This window comes from Procambarus clarkii, chromosome 27, assembly GCF_040958095.1.
Source record: "Procambarus clarkii isolate CNS0578487 chromosome 27, FALCON_Pclarkii_2.0, whole genome shotgun sequence".
In the NCBI taxonomy this organism is placed as follows: domain Eukaryota; kingdom Metazoa; phylum Arthropoda; class Malacostraca; order Decapoda; family Cambaridae; genus Procambarus; species Procambarus clarkii.
This window is the reverse complement of record NC_091176.1, coordinates 17,365,768-17,388,094: the sequence shown is the minus strand read 5'-3', so window position 1 is coordinate 17,388,094 and position 22,327 is coordinate 17,365,768. Positions and strand designations below refer to the sequence as shown.

Below are 22,327 nucleotides of genomic sequence, written 5' to 3'. Positions count from 1 at the left end.
GTGGTCTTGAGGTGTAGTACTAGATACGCTAAGGTGCATGGAGCCCTGGCTGTCTGAGTTCGAATCCTTCAGGAGTTTTCAGTTTTATTTTGGTAGCAGTCTTTCTGGTAGACATATGTTGTTGAATATGACCGAAAGGGTAAGATTAATAATTCTAACACGAAGGTTCTCAATATTTCTTATATGTTTTTCTTCACAGTCGAGGAAAGTTGAAAAATTAACTCTCCAAAGTTCATTTTCACACTATATTATGGTCTGACGCATAGGGATGCATTTCGCAAGACACTTCTTACATTTTCAAAGATAAATTCTCAATGCTTTATTAGATAAATTCACAATGCTTTATTAGATAAATTCACAATGCTATATAAATTCACAAGAGCTTATGTTCTCTTGAGGTGAGGTGGCACAGGACGTGATTGAGATGAACAAGCGGATGAAACATAATGGATATTAATAGGACATTATTAATAGGCTATATTGATTGCAATCAACAACCAGTTAACTCATAATTACATTCTACCCACTTCAAGACCCCTGAACTAACACAGAGACAGTAGAAGCAAGAACACAGGCTATTAATAAATACCTATTAATATCCACTATGCTTCATCCACTTGTTCATCTCTATCACATCCTGTTAATTACGCTTTACTGATTCTCGCTTGAGACGGTATTTATCCACCTGGAGTCCTTCGTCAGCAGCGCCTACAGTCGTAGCTGAAGGCGTCTAGGGAGCACCGAGACACACACACACAGCAGACACACAATTTGCCGCCTGATGAGAAAGTTTGGTAAACATCCTTTGAGACCCTCTGACAAGTGAACTTGTTTCGAGTATAATGATTGGTATCTGGCCACGCTTTTGTTATCATGGGGGCGCGTAGTGGAGCGATTCGATGGTATGGAGCGATTCGTTGGTATGGAATGACTCGTTAGTATGGAGTAACTCGTTGGTATTGTAGATATTTTGCGGTATCGGAATTTTATTTCTCGAGATGGTAACTACACGGCGAGGTTCGCAATTTGTTAATGTTAATGAGCTAAGTTAATGCCACAGAAGCGCTTGTGCAATATTTGTCGGCAAACAAGAAACATATTCAGAGAACTGTGTTTATATATACACTGTGTCAAATTAGTTTATTTTTTGTTATGGTCCAGGGTTGGCAAGTGATCATTCCTGAGTTATGAAACAATGTGTCACAGCTCTTGATGAGGAGTCGACAGCCTTCAAGACATCTTCCCAAAGCTGTCTTAGGCATAGGTCAAAGCAACATTTTAGTGGGAAATAATAACCATTTTATACTCTTTGGAGACATAAACAATCACAAAATAACACTTACTACACAGGAACACAAAAATGGTGTTACATTATTATGTCAACGGAGTGAGCCGCGAGCAGTAGTCAGAAAAAAAAGAAGGAAGTAGCTTTAGGTAGCTTATATACAGCGCCCACGACCACAGACTCCTGCTAGTGCGAGTTTCCAGGTCTCCCTCAGCGCTCCCTGCTGGGATTCCGTTCCTGGAAGACGTGATACAGCTGCCGACGCCACATCGTCTAAAGTAACTTCAATGTTGCAAAAGGAACAGATATATATATATATATATATATATATATATATATATATATATATATATATATATATATATATATATATATATATATATATATATATATATATATATGTATATATCAAACTCACACCCCAGAAGTGACTCTAACCCATACTGCCAGGAGCACAATGCAACTGGTGTGTACAGGACACCTTAATCCACTCGACCATCACGACCGGTCAAAAGCTGATGGGTAGGGTAGCCGAGGCTATTTTGCCCATCAGCCCACCGGCACTCTGATGGTAATCTTGGGCATAGTATTTATCAAATCACCTCATTCTTTGGGGCACACGTGAGGAACACAAATGCAAACAAGCGTGAATGGTCCCCAGGACTATATGCAACTGAAAACTCAGTTGCAGAAAAACTGAGTTTTTCGCAACTGAGGAACTGAGTTTCAAAACCGCAAACACAACTAGGTGAGTTAGTACACACACACACACACACACACACACACACACACACACACACACACACACACACACACACACACACACACACACACACACACAAACATACACACATTTCGTGTGAGCCTTGCGGGACCGAGACTGAGTGGAGAGCGCTCGGGGGTCGTAGTCCTAAGGGCCCGGGTTCAATTCCCGGCCCAGGCAAAAACAAATGGGCAGTTTCTTTCACACTAGTAACTGGGGGCCCCTGATAGCTGAATGGACAGCGCTCTGGTCTCGTAATCCTAGGGGTCGGGTTCAATCCCCGGTGATGGCAGAAACAAAATGAGCAGAGTTTCTTTCACCCTGATGCCCCCTGTTTTCTAGCAGTAAAGAGGTACCCGGGAGTTAGACAGCTGTTACGGGCTGCTTCCAGGGTAAGTGTGTGTGTGTGTGTGTGTGTGTGGGCGACAAATAGTTAGTAGTTAGTAACAGTTGATTGACAGTTGAGAGGCTGCCGAAAGAGCAGAGCTCAACCCCCCCCCCCCCGCAAGCACAACAACTAGGTGAATACAAACACACACACATGTTGCTTCTTTATTCATAAAAGGCTGGAGAAAACCCACATTGCATGTTTCCAAAAAGCAATTCCTGATCTGGAAAGATGTTAGAAAGTGGAGCTTAAAGATAAAAGGCGGCCTGAGCTGTCTGTATTTTCTGCACCTGTGGCGAGAGAGAACGAAATACTTTAATCTTAGAAGGACTTGGAAGTGAAGAAAACGGCCGGAGGAAAACAAAAAAAGCAACAAAAATATCGGGGAGGGAATATTTTAAGGGATATTCTATCGGAAAGTGTCGTGTTTTCATGTTAATGGTTAAGAAAGAGATGAAAGAAAGATATGAGGCAAGATTTGACATTTAAGCTTCTGATTAATGTTCAGAGATTTTCTTTGAGGGGAAAAATCTTTACAGTCGTGTCAAGCTGTACATAACTCTTCCCAGCCGAGGAGTGCTAAGCTGAACGCACATTACAGCCGACGTGTGAAAGTGACAAGAAAGTATTTAATTAGCCGTCGGCGTATATCTGGTGAGACTCAGGAGAGGAAATATACGCACACGACCCATCCCAGTTACGTAAGTTGCTTACTCAATTAATTAGCCGAGGTTTCTGTGGGGAACAGGGCTTTCGAGGGAAACCTGAAGCATTAAATGGGTTTAAAGGGACTTCCGAGTTGAAAAGATATATTATATATATATATATATATATATATATATATATATATATATATATATATATATATATATATATATATATATATATATATATATATATATATATATAAATGTGTGTGTGTGTGTGTGTGTGTGTGTGTGTGTGTGTGTGTGTGTGTGTGTGTGTGTAAATCACGAAAATTAACACACGATGAAAAATGTGACAGTATCAGACCACGGAGGAAGAATTGAAACAAGAATTTCCTTAAAGGAAAAAGGAAATTCCTGTTTCAATTCTTCCTCCGTGGTCTGACACTGTCATATATATATATATATATATATATATATATATATATATATATATATATATATATATATATATATATATATATGTATACATATATATATAAAGGGTTACAACATTGGTTACATGCAGGGTACAAGGCTATTTGTCACAGGTTGTATAGTTCCTAAAGCTCTTCAGATGACGGGCAGGAACCATGGATGCAGTGAACATTTCCTCTCTGGATCACCACACTAAGGCGCTGAAAGAGGAAACTGGCGGCTCTAGGGTCTCTAGTTGTTTCATTTACCTTGGAACCCAACTCCTTAAAAAAAACTAGCACCACTTTTACCCAAGGCACCAAGTGTCTCTGAGGCAATGGGGACAAAATTGTAGTGGTGCTCAAGGTCTCTGTATTTACGTGACTTGTCTGCTTCCCGGTGATTGACAGCTCCTCCTGCTTGTGCAACACTGAAGTCAACATAGGTGTTGGCTAAAGTTGAAACGGAAGTATAGTCCCACACCAACTGTCTACCATTCTTCCAGGGGTTCACCGTGATCCCGTCTGGGCGACCGACAGGCTCAACAGAGTTGCGGGACATTAGGTAACGGGGCTCTCTCTCTGCTGGACAACCTGGGTCGGAGTCGGAACCATGGTACCGAACACAACGTGATTCGGTCCCTACAATGAACCCTCTAACGATTCTGGCGCTGGCTTCGACCTCAGCCTTGAAATAGTCGAAACATTTGTCTTACTATATGACAAATTGTATTCACTGACCTCGCCACGCAAGAGGGCTCCGTGCACGCTCTCCGCTTCCACAATTATTTTAATCATACCCTGAAGTATATCGTCTAGACCCACACTATCCGGAACGTCCGGATAGTGAAGGACTATCTCTGGTATCTATATATAGCATCTCACCATCGGCCCTAGCAACATAATGTTTTACCTGCATACACCGGACTCGCATACACGCATACAACCCCAGGATATCTGAGTTGTCCTTGGCTGGGAAAAATCAGTAAGAACATGAGGAGGAGGTTTCGAACCAATGTTTGGGGTGCTCTCAAGTAATTGGCAACTGTCTAATGGGTACTCCTATTCCCTGGTTTAATCATCTTTGAATTAATCATCTTTAATCATCTTTATATTGGCTACAGCATTATAAACTGATACTTCTCTTTGAACACAGATTTACATAAAGGATTTCGGCATGGAAGTGATGTTTTCAATTCATTTATAAGTAGATCCGCCAAATTAACAACCCTTCGTCAACGATGTTACGCATTCACTCGTGTACAAATTAATTTTCTCCTCCTCCATCTGGCCTTAGAGTGCTATACAAGGCAGCAATAGACCAAAAAGTAAACACCAGCACTTCTCTTTTCTATTAAAAACTCTAAATAGAAAATGTGAATTGCGTTTGCAAATTATTTTACGGTCGACTAATGTGGTCATTATGACACCCCGTCTTCACGACGGCTGCCTACGGACACGGACGGCAGCGGTGTAGCGACGGCTGCCTACGGACACGGACGGCAGCGGTGTAGCGACGGCTGCCTACGGACACGGACGGCAGCTGTGTAGCGACGGCTGTCTACGGACACGGACGGCAGCGGTGTAGCAACGGCTGCCTACGGACACGGACGGCAGCGGTGTAGCGACGGCTGTCTACGGACACGTACGGCAGCGGTGTAGCGACGGCTGCCTACGGACACGGACGGCAGCGGTGTAGCGACGGCTGCCTACGGACACGGACGGCAGCGGTGTAGCGACGGCTGCCGCCAGTTCGTGCACTGATTATATTGTATAATATTGTAGACTACACCGTGATCTGACTGGTATATGAGAGGCATTATAGGAGGCTCGTGTACCACAACGGCGAGAGTATATACGCCAGTTCTGCGTGATGGCAGGCCACATCAATGGTACACTGCACCAGTGGCAGGCCACATCAATGGTACACGGCACCAGTGGCAGGCTACATCAATGGTACACTGCACTAGTGGCAGGCCACATCAATGGTACACTGCACCAGGGGCAGGCTACATCAATGGTACACTGCACCAGGGGCAGGCTACATCAATGGTACACTGCACCAGGGGCAGGCCACATCAATGGTACACTGCACCAGGGGCAGGCCACATCAATGGTACACTGCACCAGGGGCAGGCCACATCAATGGTACACTGCACCAGGGGCAGGCCACATCAATGGTACACTGCACCAGGGGCAGGCCACATCAATGGCAGGTCACAATAATAGCTGACTACATCAGTGACAGGCCTCATCAATGGCAGGCTACAACAATGTCAGTGCACATCACTGGCAGACAAAATCACTGGCTGACAAAATTTATGGCAGATCACATCAATGATAGGCCACATCAATGGAGTAGCAGGTCAGGCAGCTGTAATATAATTGCAAAACCATGTAAGCTGAAAGCGATGCGATAAATTAAACCTAGTTAGACCATCTGAAACTTCAATGAATTTAAATTATTATTATTATTATTATTAACATCTATATTGGTAAAATTCATACATAATTATGCTTAATCGGAATAATTAAATTAAGGTTTTTATTTCAGTGAGAATACAGTTGAAACGACGACACAAACGAGAAATTAATATTGGTATTCTGATACTGAAGAAAATCGTTTTCAATTAATAAATAAATCCACTAAATTTTTAATAAGATTTTGCGACATATTGGACAAAATTTAAGTTTACTACGTTCCTATATATTTAAGTTTACTACGGTATTATATATTTAAGTTAACTACGTTCCTATATATTAAAGTTTACTACGGTCCTATATATTTTGCTTTTATTCTCAGTGGCTGTTGCATATAGTCCTCAGATCACTCTCTGAGACTATGCGGGCTCATTATAAACGATTTGAATCTGAATAGTTGCGTTGATAATGTTTGGTCTGAAATTCATTTTAGAAATACACTACGAGATGAAAGAGGACTTTCCTCTGAAATGTTTGGAGCCAAAGTCGGTCTGGAGCTTTAGTTGCATGTATGAATACATACATGAAAATGCATACACATGAAAATGTATGCATTTTCAACCTTCAATAAGATCAGACTGGAGTATGAGTGTGATTTATCTCAGCCTTCAGTAAAGTCTGGCTAGTAATATTTAATATAATATTTAAAGTGCATTTTATTTAATATATGTTGAGTTGCAGCGTGTATTAAATGTGACGATGACAGAGTGACAGAGTAGTCACACGGCAGAGAACTCTTAATGTTTCTTGCCTGTGTTCTAATTGGTTCATTATCCTTTGTTGACCTGTTTGACGGAAGGTGCCAGGAAAAGTTCATATACATATACAAGGAAACTTTCAGGTACAGATACTAAGAAAAGATAACGTAATGTAATAATGACGTGCATGTGTATGCATGTGTGTATGTATGTATGTATGTATGTATGTATGTATGTATGTATGTATGTATGTATGTATGTATGCATGTATGTGTGCATGTATGTATGTATGTATGTATGTATGTATGTATGTATGTATGTATGTATGTATGTATGCATGTATGTATGTATGTATGTATGTATGTATGCATGCATGTATGTATGTATGTATGTATATGTTGTACCTAATAGGCCAAGTTGCTTAACAAGCCGAATTTTCCTGAAATATATTTGTTATTTCTGTTCCTATGGAATAATTAAGCTTTCCATTACTGGTAATTTATATAAGATTTGAATTTTTTTGGATTAGAGTTAAAAGTAACATTGAAATTTGATCAAACCTAACCAATTCTACCTAACATAATTAAGTCAATAATTCATGTTACTAATATAATATAATAATAGTAATTGGGATAAATTACTTTAGAAACAAATATTTGAAAATAACGAAAATACTTTCCTTGGTAGGCAAATCCGGCCTGACATACTAGGCCGAGTATTGCGTTCTGGCTACTAGTTACAACATATATATATATATATATATATATATATATATATATATATATATATATATATATATATATATATATATATATATATATATATATATATTATTAAATATGACCGAAAAAGTAAGATTAATAATTCTAACACGAATTTTCTCAATCTTTCGTACATTTCTTTTCACTGTTGGAGGTAATTCAAAAATCAATTCTCCAAAATTCATTTTTATTTCTAGTCTGACGCGACACTTGAGCGCGTTTCGTAAAACTTATTACATTTTCAAAGACTTTTGTTAACATATACACAACTGAATAGAACTTACTGAATAGAATAGAACATCTCCGATTTTGTTTATATCTACATTTGAGTGAGGTGGATGGGGTGAGGTGGTATTCAATAAGGTATTAATTTCATCAACACAAGCCAGAACATGAAACAATGGGTATTGAATAGAAGTGATTGTAGAAAGCCTATTGGTCCATATTTCTTGATGCTTCTATATTGGAGCTGAGTCTTGAGGTGGGTAGAATATAGTTGTGCATTAATTGGCTGTTGATTGCTGGTGTTGACTTCTTGATGTGTAATGCCTCGCAAACGTCAAGCCGCCTGCTATCGCTGTATCTATCGATGATTTCTGTGTTGTTTACTAGGATTTCTCTGGCGATGGTTTGGTTGTGGGAAGAGATTATATGTTCCTTAATGGAGACCTGTTGCTTATGCATCGTTAAACGCCTAGAAAGAGATGTTGTTGTCTTGCCTATGTACTGGTTTTTTTGGAGCTTACAGTCCCCAAGAGGGCATTTGAAGGCATAGACGACGTTAGTCTCTTTTAAAGCGTTCTGTTTTGTGTCTGGAGAGTTTCTCATGAGTAGGCTGGCCGTTTTTCTGGTTTTATAGTAAATCGTCAGTTGTATCCTCTGATTTTTGTCTGTAGGGATAACGTTTCTATTAACAATATCTTTCAGGACCCTTTCCTCCGTTTTATGAGCTGTGGAAAAGAAGTTCCTGTAAAATAGTCTAATAGGGGGTATAGGTGTTGTGTTGGTTGTCTCTTCAAAGGTTGCATGGCGTTTCACTTTCCTTCTTATGATGTCTTCGACGAAACCATTGGAGAAGCCGTTGTTGACTAGGACCTGCCTTACCCTACAGAGTTCTTCTGTAGGAAGAACATATATATATATATATATATATATATATATATATATATATATATATATATATATATATATATATATATATATATATATATATATATATATATATATATATATATATATATATGTATACATTCACTTTCTTCTGTCCTGCAAGGACAGGGTGAGAGATCTGTTAAAAATATAGTTCAGGCAGCAAGTGGCATTGTGCCTGAGGAAGCACCCAGATGGACCATCTTCATCAGTGCCTCTACAGAAAAATTATCTTCCAAAGCCCAATACTTTTCTGATATGAAAGAGCGACGGTCTCACTTCTTGCAGGTCGGCGTTCAATCTCCCGACCTTCCTAGAGAAGGGAATTATCAGGAGAAAGCGCCAAAATCATTAAGATTATATGACACTGGAAAGGAGTCAGGATAAGAATTTGGGATGGGACTAGGGGGGGGGAGGAGGGGAAGTAATGGTGGTATTGAACGCCGACCTGCATGAAGCGAGACCGTCGCTCTACCGTCCAGCCCAAGTTCCCGACCATCCAAGTGGTTGGACCCCATTCCTTCCCTCCGTCCCATCCCGTGCTATATACTCGTAATGGCTTGGCGCTTTCCCCCTGATAATTCTCTTCCCTTCCATCCCGTCCCTTCCCAAATCCTGATCCACTTATCTTACAAGTGCTGTATAAAGTAATGGCATAGCGCTTTCTCCTGGTAATGACCTTACCTACATTTCGACCGATATACAGCTGCAATACAACTTGTATTTAATAATGCTTAGATGTCTTGAAACATCATATAGTGATGAAGGCGAGGAGTCACAATAACGTGGCTGAAGTATGTTGACCAGACCACACACTAGAAAATGAAGGGACGACGACGTTTCGGTCCGTCCTGGACCATTCTTAAGTGTTCATTTTCTAGTGTGTGGATTTGTCATCATATAGTGTTATTTTGTACCAGATCATTGATTTACCTGTTACAACGTCCCACTGTTCATTACCGAAGAGATGTAATCAGTTTCGGAACAAACATCATACTGCCATATTAGATGAAAATATGATAAAACTTTATCCATTCAATAAAAAGTTGACTAAATTGCCTATAATATGTCTAAAATTCGGACATAATGGAAATGCTTCATTAAAAGCCGACAGAAAGGTAATTTGGCAAATGATTCTTTATTCAATAATTTTAACTGAATATCTTGATTATAGAGACACGAGTCACAACAGAACTCTTGATTCAAGAATACTGAACGCTGTTGTCTCATGGTACTATTCAAAAGGCTAATTTGTATTCGTTCGCTATAACAGTTTATCAGTATATTTCACACGAAGGAAATGTCTCATTTTCTAGTGATGGAAACTTTCCAAAATGTGGAAATGATTGACAAAGAGGAGCTTGAAATCTTCAGAGAAATTCTGGTAGAAAGAATTAAACTTTAATGAAGATGCCAATCGTCGAAACCTGAACAAGTTTGGATGCCCCATTCTGAATGATACAATCAAAGAGAGAAGCACCAATTTGCCTGCATGAAGAATGAGTTTTGGCTCTTCTTGCTAATGCCGCATTGATTGCCAAGTAAGTTGCGAAAGTTTCCAGTTCCTAACGGGAACTTTCTGATGGTATAAACCTTCATCTAGGTGCTAAAATTTAAGATCTTTCGGAGGCCCAGTAAGACCCTTCATGCTTCAACCAGCATAATTCTTGAAGCGGTTTCTACCATCCAGATGTTGAAGCCAGCTGCTTGGAAGAACTCTGTTAAGTATGGCAGTCAGAGATATTTGACCCAAAGCTGCCCTACATAGTTTCTTGTCTGGAGCAGTAAGAGAAGGTTTTCAGAGAGGCATGACAAGAACACAACAACAAGGAGGACAACAATAGAACACAACAACAACACAATCAACTTGAGAATGGCCCAGGACGAACCGAAACGTCGTCGTCCCTTCACTTTCTAGTGTGTGTGGTTTGGTCAACAGGAAGGAGAGTACAGGTGCAAGGAAGAGGCAGCTGCTTCACCAGGAAATTAGCAAAGCTTATTCCGCTTGCTCTACGACCAGACACAGCTGTTCACGCTCAAATCAAAAGCTATTCTTATGTAATTCGACAAGGAAGACAAAGCAGTTTGTCATCATTGTCCGGTAGATAGAAGGAGCACAAATCTTCGGTTAATCTACTGTCTCGTATTTGACAATTCACATCTTAAATCGTCGCTTTGTTTTTTTTACTTCAGTGCTAAATCACCCACTGGGATTTACCAGTGGGGGGATTGAACACTTGCACTGACGTCAGTGCAAGTGTTCAATAGTCCACTTGCACTGACGTCAAGCTGGGAGTCAAACGATGCAGCATTTTAATTAAATCAACAGCATCAGATGCGAATAATAATTCCTTGTATTGTTGATCACTGTTTTGATGTGACACAAATGTTATTCCTAACGCAAGAGTTCCTAATATTGCTGGTCGTTCACATATGATGCTGAATATGTAATTCAAACACAAAGTCTTTTGACCCTACATTTAGTGGAATGCAATACATCAATGCAAAGAATGGGAAAATACTATTATTTTTCTCGCAAACTCGCCTTCTCTTTTTCTCTTCTTTCTGTATTCTTCTCTCTCTCTCTCTCTCTCTCTCTCTCTCTCTCTCTCTCTCTCTCTCTCTCTCTCTCTCTCTCTCTCTCTCTCTCTCTTTCTTTCTTTTCTCTCTCTTTTTTTCTGTCATTCTATTTCTTCTCTCAAAATTGTTTTCAGGAGTTCTAAATCAGGAAAACAAAAACCAATGTTAACATGAAGCAGCTGACTAAAATAGTATTAGTTTGTTCACAATAACAAAAATAACAGCAATAATTATTACAGTCCAAGTGTCTAATTATTACAGTCTAATTAATAGTTATTACAGTTATTCTGCATGACGACTACTGTCCAGATGACAGTTTTAGCATCACAACTATTGTCAAGATAAGACCACCGGTGTCCAAGCTTCTCTCTAGGAAGAACACAAACTTAAACTATGAGAGCGGAAATTCCAGATAAAAATAATTGTTGTTTGTGTGACTTGTGGGTATATGTGTGTATATAATATATATGTATGTAATGTCTACACACACAGTGAGAGAGAGAGAGAGAGAGAGAGAGAGAGAGAGAGAGAGAGAGAGAGAGAGAGAGAGAGAGAGAGAGAGAGAGAGAGAGAGAGAGAGAGAGAGAGAGAGGAGGGGTCACTACTGGACTGGAACGAACGATTAAGTTCATGATATGGGCATAAATTATTGTCAACAGGTATAAACATTTTACCAGCAGTATAAATCTGCATATTCACTGTATACAACCACATTGGATGAATTGAGCTAAAAAAAAATCCCAGTGAAACTAATTAAATACCAAAACCTTTCAACTGTATGATTTTTTTGTTTTTGTTTTGCATTACGGGGACCACGAGGCCAGATATGTCATTACAAACTAACGAATACAACCAAATTACTGACAAAAACAAAGGTTGAAATTGAGCTCTCATGTTGTTAGTCGGTTGTGGGCCTGATGACGCAATGATATCTTCACAGGTGATGGTAAACAGAATATGTTTCTTCCCCTTATTATAGACAGTAAGATAACTCATGTGCAGGACACATAACGTGCTCGATATTTTGTTGTAATTAAATGTAATCAAGTCATCTGGTGACAGTGCTGTAGTGAGGATAGCCATGGGGGATAACGGCTTCAGGAGGTTTGGACGGAATAACGAGAGGAGGAGGAGGAGGAGTGGCGCCTCTGCTCCCTGCTGAATTCTGGTAACGAGAGAGAGTCTGCTGAGACCATTAGCGAGGGGGAGAGGGAGGGTCTGACCCCGGTTATCAAATAGCAATAATTGTTTCTTAATGAATACTACATTTACTTTACTGTTGACAGTTTACTTGTTCAATAATTAGTTGACATTAATGCATATGTTCAGTTGAACAATGAGAAGTCATGCAATAAGGTGATTTTTGCACAACTTGTGAATATGTAAATATTGTACTTAATATTTTAGTCTTTGTTCCCCTTATTAATGAACATATTTTCTCAGGAAGGAACTCGCTTTTGAACATACCACGCGTATACTCTCCAGTCTTAATCTTTATTTATAGTCTTTAAGGTGTAAAACATTGTTCCGAAGACGCGTTAATAATATTTAAGTCTGTTTAAGTATATAATATTGTTAATGTTCGAGTTTGATTTTATAACACACCTCAGTACACGAGGATATGTTTCACCAGGAAAGCAATTAGCTGTGATCGGGTTTGATCTTGCTCTGCATGGCTGGTTAGTCACGTAGGCCTCAGCGAGTTTCAGCAAAGGATTAAATTTTACATATATATATACAATATTGAACATTTTCCAGGAGAGAGAGAGAGAGAGAGAGAGAGAGAGAGAGAGAGAGAGAGAGAGAGAGAGAGAGAGAGAGAGAGAGAGAGAGAGAGAGAGAGAGAGAGTGATAGAGAGAGAGAGAGAGAGAGAGAGAGAGAGAGAGAGAGAGAGAGAGAGAGAGAGAGTGATAGAGAGAGAGAGAGAGAGAGAGAGAGAGAGAGAGAGAGAGAGAGAGAGAGAGAGAGAGAGAGAGAGAGAGAGAGAGTGATAGAGAGAGTGAGAGAGAGAGAGAGAGAGAGAGAGAGAGAGAGAGAGAGAGAGAGAGAGAGAGAGAGAGAGAGAGAGAGAGAGAGAGAGAGAGAGAGAGATAGAGAGAGTGAGAGAGAGAGCTAGAGAGAGAGAGAGAGAGAGAGAGAGAGAGAGAGAGAGAGAGATAGAGAGAGTGAGAGAGAGAGAGAGAGAGAGAGAGAGAGAGAGAGAGAGAGAGAGAGAGAGAGAGAGAGAGAGAGAGAGAGAGAGAGAGAGAGAGAGATAGAGAGAGTGAGAGAGAGAGAGAGAGAGAGAGAGAGAGAGAGAGAGAGAGAGAGAGAGAGAGAGAGAGAGAGAGAGAGAGAGAGAGAGAGAGAGAGAGAGAGAGAGATAGAGAGAGTGAGAGAGAGAGAGAGAGAGAGAGAGAGAGAGAGAGAGAGAGAGAGAGAGAGAGAGAGAGAGAGAGAGAGAGTAAGAATTCTCATGCACGCTTAACAGGCGATTTAAGAATGGTGAAACAAGACTACTTCATGAGCAGCTTTATGATTTTTTGACTCTTGTAGTAGACTGTCAACTCCATCTTCTGGTTGGTGTCGGTAGGGTCAGGTTTCTGCCGATATTGTCTTTCCTCTATTTTGTGTGCTCTGCAATAATTTAATACAATCATTTAATCGGAGGGGGTGGGGGGGGGGGGGCAGATGCTGTAGTATCATGTTCTTTGGAATTATTGACTAGTATCTGCCTAGTATCTGCCTTACTCTTCAAAGTTCCTCGTGAACCTGCTTCCAACTGGAGCTGTGTGAGAGAGCATGGTTGGCATAGGTATCGACAACACTACGCTTTCTGCGGGTTACTCATGCCCGTGCCCCCTCTTAGCTGGCTTAATCTTCATCAATCAATCAATCACATCGCCTGTACCTGCCAGAGCAATTATTACTTGCATTAAGGCACATTCCTACCACGGGACACATCTCCCGTCACGCAGGGTGCAGTCGCACCTCCACAGATCTCCAGTATCATCTATTGATACTGGTAATGGCTCAAAAGGGCCACCACTTACGGGCTATTAATGCCCGTGCCACCTTTTGGGTGGCTTAATCTTTATCAATCAATCATCACATTCCTACGTTGGGTCGGTGTAAACCCATCATTCGTTTCCTTGAATGATACATCTATATCTTATTGTCACTCTTCATTTCGCTGCATTCTTGAGCTGTAAATGTCAGATACCTGCAAGAAAATGTCGTCAACATACCTACAGTAGACGGCAGGTTTCAAGTGCTGGTCAACAAGGATTTTCTGTTCAATAGTCCTCATAAAGAAAATCACAGATATGAAACCAAGAGAGGAACCCATGGTGGATGATCTGTCCAACAGTGCTTTAAAATGAGCAAGTAGGAAGCCAAGGAGGGAAGCCATAGCCTCACCATCAACTTCTCTGTACATGTCACCATCAGGGGACTCTTGCTGAACCACTCATTGTTCGAAATACATCTTCGCTTACGGTGTTCAAACAGATTCAGCAAATCCCTTTGAATCTATTGCGTTAATACAATCAGAGTGTATTAACGCAATAGATTCAAAGGGATTTGTGATAGTTCCAAGACACTTGTAAAGCCCCTAGCACGCATTACGTTTCAGGCAAGTCCTTAATTCATTTTTTTCCTGGAATACGACCCGCCAAATCGTTTAACAACCAGGTACCCATTCACTGCTGCGTGAACAGAGGCGTATAGTCAAGGATTGGTGCCTAGTCAATCCTCCTCGGCCAGGATACGAACCCAGGCCAAATCGCTCGCGAAGCGCTGCGCGAGTATAACCACTGCGCCACGGGGACTGTCAAAGCATGCTTTCATAAATGTACATGCAGGGATTCTTGAAATATACATGCAAGATAATCTTGAAAATTATGACATAAACCACTTAATTAAATTAAAGATATAACTTGTTTATCATTATAAACTTGAACCTCTACATGTTGATAAGATATTACTCATAGTTATTCATTATAAATGAAAAGTAATATTGTGATGGATAGCATACTAATTGTTATATGAGACCAATCAAGGATCAGAAGGAAGTGCCTCTTTGGCACATGCTTCGAGTACAGTTTCCAATGAATACATTGTGCAATGTCAAGCGGGGATACCGGTAAACTCTCTCCATCAACATTGATATACTCTCATGCTGGGGCATGCTGGTGAACCACGGCTTAAAATCCAGAGAAGACCTCACGCTTCAAGTCCGTGAACCTTGAAAGACATTGTCCAATTATTTTGGAGACTTAAGGCTGGAAACGCATGGCAGGCATGGAGTCAGGCACGCATGGAGTCAGGCACGCATGGAGTCACGCACGCATGGAGTCAGGCACGCATGGAGTCAGGCACGCATGGAGTCAGGCACGCATGGAGTCAGAGAAAGACTTGAGACGTTCCCAGTCTGTATGTGGGAGTGTAGATAGCTAGTCGATGGTGGGTCTAAATGGATTTCCAGGTTTGTGGGTGTTGGCAATCCAATACGCACAGCCAGGCTTGAGAGGAAAAAGGCTTGCCAGTAGGTACAATAGGTGAATCCAGACCTTTTGGCACTGATAGTTTCAATCAGTGTGTTAGCCTTAGTTTCCAATTTGACAGTCGCAGCCCTAGTAATCCCTTGGAATTTAGTTTGGTCAGAGACGATGAGGTTTATTTTATTAAAATATTGATTCTTTTTCATGAGCTATATATATATATATATATATCTACAAACGCAACCAGAGATGGTTCCCCTATATATATATATATATATATATATATATATATATATATATATATATATATATATATATATATATATATATATATATATAGAAGTTTGTGAGGGTACCACCTCTGGTGCCAATGTGGGGACCCATAGCCTCGGAGAAGAAAATAAAAAGTATTCAGAGGAGACCTTGTGGTTTCTCACTGAACACTAATATTATCTTCTCCTACCACCCCCATTCTTTTGTATGTACACATATATATTTACTTTATTTGAACTTTGTTACAAAAAAGGAGTTACATATGGGTTACAAAGATGGTTGTCATAGGTTGTCGAGTTCCTCCAGCTCCTCAGATGGCGGGCAGGAACCCTGGATGCAGTGCGCATTTCCCCTCTGTATCGCCACACTGAGGCGCTGGAAAAGAAAGCTTGCAGCTCTCGGGTCCCTTGTTGTTTCAATGAGCCTAGAATCCAGTTCCTTCAATATATATATATATATATATATATATATATATATATATATATATATATATATATATATATATATATATATATATATATATATATATATGCGAACAAGCCTGAATGGTCCCCAGGACAATATGCAATATTGTTATATATATATATATATATATATATATATATATATATATATATATATATATATATATATATATATATACATATATATATATATGTCGTACCTAGTAGCCAGAACTCACTTCTGAGCCTAGTATGCAAGGCCCGATTTGCCTAATAAGCCAAGTTTTCATGAATTAATTGCTTTTCGACTACCTAACCTACCTAACCTAACCTAACCTAACTTTTTCGGCTACCTAACCTAACCTAACCTATAAAGATAGGTTAGGTTAGGTTAGGTAGGGTTGGTTAGGTTCGGTCATATATCTACGTTAATTTTAACTCCAATAAAAAAAAATTGACCTCTTACATAATGAAATGGGTTGCTTTATCATTTCATAAGAAAAAAATAGAGAAAATATATTAATTCATGAAAACTTGGCTTATTAGGCAAATCGGGCCTTGCATTGTAGGCTGTGTTGGCATCGATATGTTCTTGTCTTGTACTTACTTATGAGAGTAAGGACAAGACAAGAACATATCGATGCCAACACAGAAGACAATGTCCAACATAACAGGCCAATTACACTGGATTAATCTTTGTGTTTAGATAGGAGATGCCTCGTATGGGCCAATAAGCCTTCTGCAGCCCCTATGTTTATCCCTTATGTATCCCCCCGTGTTTTCACCTTCATTGTATTATCACCTGACCTAATGCGGGTATAAAATCAACTAGTATTGTAAGATCTGTTCACTTGAGAATGAACCATGGAGGTTCGAAACGTCGTGCAAATTATACAAATAAGTGTAATACACTCTATAGTAAATCACTTCTTTTCTTCACCTTAAAAGTACGAAAATGAGTTTTGGAGAACTCCTATTTCAATTAAGCCCTGATGCTAAGAAAATAGTTAGAGGGATAGAAGCCCTAAACCAGAAAATAATAAATACAGAATATGCGGTCATATTCAATGAAACATATATATATATATATATATATATATATATATATATATATATATATATATATATATATATATATATATATATATATATATATATATATATCTTGTAACTTGTATATCTTGTAACCATCAAATGCATAATAAAGCACAAAAAATATTCAAGGAAGGGGGTGGTAGGAGAAAAGCACACAGAAACTGTATTGGAGGGGATCTAAACATTCCCTCTAATGCGTTATGCGTGGTTTCCTCCGAGGCTATGGGTCCCCCTTCTTCCAGCTAGAGGTGGTACTCCCTTTTTATATATATATATATATATATATATATATATATATATATATATATATATATATATATATATATACATATATATATAATGAAAGAATTCACGAAGAGAGCTTAACTGCAGCTTACAGATCAGGATTTGATAAATTAGCTGATGGGCAAAAAATGCGCCACGAGTATTACCGAACTCAGGATCCATGCGGGTCTATGTGGACTTACCAACAGTTATAACCACTCAGTGGCTGAGTGGTTATAATAAAAACAGTCAGGAGGTATAGTACCCTGGCGGACCAGGTTTAAATCCTTGGAAGGTTTCATAGAGTTTGCTGTTGTATCTATTTACATATGGTATTAATCAATAATAACAACAAAATTAGTTTTCACTTTCTACCAATTAAGCATATTTTTTTTGGATTATATGTATAAACTATAACACCAATATTTGCCCCCAAAATATTTCAATACTGATATGAACATTCTCTCCTCTCTTTCTCTGTGGGTGTGGACAGATGATCAAGATGATGGTGGCCGTCGTGCTGGTGTACACACTGTGCTGGCTGCCCTTCAACACTCTCATGGTTAGTGGCTCACCAAGTACCATGCCTTTGTTGGCTGCTGTGTTGTCATTAATGGGGGACTGAACGTGTGTGTGTGTATGTGGGTGTGTGAGAGAGAGTGAGAGAGAGAGTGAGAGTGAGAGTGAGAGAGAGAGAGAGAGAGAGAGAGAGAGAGAGAGAGAGAGAGAGAGAGAGAGAGAGTGAGAGTGAGAGTGAGAGAGAGAGAGAGAGAGAGAGAGAGAGAGAGAGAGAGAGAGAGAGAGAGAGAGAGAGTGAGAGTGAGAGTGAGAGAGAGAGAGAGAGAGAGAGAGTGTGTTCAGAATCCTTGCATGGTCGAACCCTCCTAATCCTCTCACACATATACGTTTATTTAACGTAATCAGGAATTGAGTCTTTCCTATACACGGCGTGCGTTTTAGGCAGAGACTTGGCCTGATTGGGAAGGTTCGCAGCGTCCGAATGGACAGATTTTGTTTCCCCTTTTACCATTGCATCTTCACGGTAATTTTTTTATATTTATAAATATTAATAAATCTGATGGATAGTTTAAGATCTTGTTATTCATTGGTAGAATTTTACTTAAGTTAGGGAGTGCTGAGTAATAACTGATGGCCAGTCTGATGGGTTATATGTTTATTCATATATTTATTGTCATAGAAAAGAGAAATAACTAGGCTTGCAAATGAATTTGGCAGGAATAAGGGAAGCATGGCAGGGGAAGGGGGAGTAGTGGGGGATGGAGTAGCAAGTGTGGGAAGGTGTTGAGGTCAGCCAGGGGGAGAGGCGACCCTGCACTGAGAAAGAGGACAATCATAATCCATGGATTACTTGAAGCCAAGGCACCATCGAGGCAGGAAAGGATGGAGATTGAAGATTTGGAGCTACAGGGGATCTTGAGAGACATGAGAGCCCAGATGACAGGGAATGAGGTGCAAGTCCACCGACGCATTGGGGCCATACAACTGTGACAAGAAACGACCTGTCCTGGTACAGTTCACTAACGAAGAGGCAGTGGATTACATGTTGCATCACAAACACCTACTCAGAGGTAGCGAAAACTACTACAATGTGTATATTGACAGATACATGACAAAAGAGGAACAAATAGCCCACAGGGCGAGCAAACCTCCACGATACAACATTTCCCATTTGAGCATAGTTACACACCCCAGTGCTAACCCACCCCGTGCCCCACCCCGTGCCCCACCCCGTACCCCACCCCGTGCTAACCAGCTCACACCTGCTTCCCAGGTCGCTCCCTCCCAAAAACAGCCCTCCATGTCCCTGCTTATCTCCCCAACACCTCCCCTGACCCCTCTGACCGTAGTTATACATCCTTTCCACCATCTTATCCTTCCTTCTATGGATCGCCACCCAACCATCCATCAACCTCAGAATGCTTTTCCTCTGCACTCCAGTCTCCATCCACGCACTGCCCTGAGCGGACCAGGAAAACTTTGTTGACGAGGTCGAAGAGTCGAGTAGTAGTGTACCCCGTGCCCTGGCAACTAAGCGGTGAAGTGTGTCACCCACGACAATAGGTCGGACTCCACCATCCTTCTGCTTCTTCCTGAGGGCACAAAGGGATGCTCTGAAGAAGGTTTTAATCACGTTAGGGATCAGCCCAGAGTGACAGTGGTTGGCTTTGTGACCTCTGACAGTGGCGTCTGGGAGAACTTCGCCCAGAACTGAGTTTGCCATCTCCTTACAGTGGTGGTGGAAGGGGGAGAGAGGAGTTGGGGTGGTGGTGGAAGGGGGAGAGAGGAGTTGGGGTGGTGGTGGAAGGGGGAGAGGAGTTGGGGTGGTGGTGGAAAGGGGAGAGGAGTTGGGGTGGTGGTGGAAGGGGGAGAGGAGTTGGGGTGGTGGTGGAAGGACGAGAGGAGTTGGGGTGGTGGTGGAAGGGGGAGAGGAGTTGGGGTGGTGGTGGAAGGGGGCCAGATGTGTAGGTGGGGTAACATGAATTGGGAGAGATGCCGGAGTGGTGGTGGTGGTGGAAGGGAGAGTTGGGGTGGTATAATTCAGTGTGTCGGGTGACAGGAAGACAGAGTGTCTTCATACACGCTAGGCTCTCCATTAACCTGGGCTCTAGCTATTGAGTGTCCTTAATAAGGAAAGTTTATTTCCAGGGGAAATGTGGATGACAATTTATATGACGTTAGGCTTATAAAAAAAACATTAGGTGATAGGAAATGCACCCAACTATTTCTGCCCCTCCCGGGACTCGAACCCAGAACTCTCGATGTGTCGAGAACGAACCCGACTCTACTACCAGGACCCAAAATGGAAAGGAACACGAGCATAAACCCAACCAAAGAAAATAAAGACCGAAATACTCCCTGAAAAACTCCCAATATGCACGAGAATTATAGACGAAACGTGAATAATTCTTTGTTTACTTCTTAAAACTGGATCGCAGAATCTCGTCCAAAATTGTAAGCAGTAAAACATAAGTTTGTCAAGCACTCAATCCTATGAACATCCTCTGAAGGGCATTAGAATATATGTACTGTGAGCCCTATGAAAATGTTTCATTGTTTATATTTGTGATATTTTTGCTTAGATTTGCCTGTGGAAGATCGCAATTATATATGAGAGTAGCAGCATGCTCTTACACGCATACTTCTCTCTCTCTCTGTCTCTCTCTCTCTCTCTCTCTCTCTCTCTCTCTCTCTCTCTCTCTCTCTCTCTCTCTCTCTCTCTCTCTCTCTCTCTCTCTCTCTCTCCCTCTCTCTCTGTTACGACTATTTTTATTTTTAGTGGGTTTCGTTATCTCTGAAGAATCAAACTTTTGTTTCCTATTCTCCCTAATCTTCCCTTCTCTTTCGTCCTTCTGTCCCTCTTCCATCTTCTTCCGTCTCGCTTCTTACATTCTCATTTCCCCAACACCTTGATTATTAGGGTATTTAATCTCTTGACTAAATTCCATCTTCTTGTCTAATACATTCTAAACTTTCTCTCAACACCTCCCGTCCTCTATACACTTCTCACTCTTGCCGCCTCAACCTGTCTGCTACCATCTGTCTCCCGTCTCACTCTTGCCGTCTCAACCTGTCTGCTACCATCTGTCTCCCGTCTCACTCTTGCCGCCTCAACCTGTCTGCTACCATCTGTCTCCCGTCTCACTCTTGCCGCCTCAACCTGTCTGCTACCATCTGTCTCCCGTCTCACTCTTGCCGTCTCAACCTGTCTGCTACCATCTGTCTCCCGTCTCACTCTTGCCGCCTCAACCTGTCTGCTACCATCTGTCTCCCGTCTCACTCTTGCCGTCTCAACCTGTCTGCTACCATCTGTCTCCCTATTCCTCACACCCGTCTCACCGTATTCATCTCAAAACCTGTCAATTTGCTTTTTTTTTTTTAGTAAAGAAGATGGAGAATTTCAGGCGAAGGGAAAATTTTAAAATGGGAAATTCAGTACGAGTTATGGGAGCAGGCGGACTATGCGACTTGCTGTCACGAAGACAGAAAGTGCGCAAGACAGCACAGACAGAAGTGTGTACTCACCTATTTGTACTTACCTATTTGTGCTTGCGGGGGTTGAGCTTTGGCTCTTTGGTCCCGCTTCTCAACTGTCAATCAACTGGTGTTCAGATTCTTGAGCCTACTGGGCTCTATCATATCTATATTTGAAGCTGTGTATGGAGTCAGCCTTCACCACATCACTGAATAATGCATTCCAATTACTAACTACTTTGACACTGAAAAGTTTTTCCTAATGTCTCTGTGGTTTATTTGGGTACGCAGCTTCTACCTGTGTCCCCTTGTGCGTGTACCTCCCGTGTTAAATAATCCATCCTTATCTACCCTGTCAAGTCCCATGAAAGAGAAAAAAAAAGTCCCATGAGAATTTTGTATGTGGTGATCATGTCTCCCAGAGTTCTTCTGTCTTCCAGCGACGAGGTGCAGTTCACTAAGCCTTTCCTCGTAACTTATGCCACTTAGTTCTGGAACTAGCCTACTGGCATACCTTTGAACATTTTCCAGCCTCGTCTTGTGCCTTACAAAGTACGGGCTCCATGCTGG

At 40.9% G+C, this 22,327-nt stretch overlaps 1 protein-coding gene across 1 annotated transcript in view; it reads left to right on the top strand.

Moving 5' to 3' along the window:
- LOC123749509 (RYamide receptor-like) overlaps nucleotides 1-22,327 on the top strand; it is a 120,894-nt gene that overhangs the window by 93,244 nt on the left and 5,323 nt on the right. Inside the window, exon 2 of the mRNA XM_069332391.1 lies at nucleotides 18,258-18,326. Coding sequence (XP_069188492.1) covers nucleotides 18,258-18,326 — 69 coding nt within the window. The remainder of the gene's footprint in view (nucleotides 1-18,257; nucleotides 18,327-22,327) is intronic.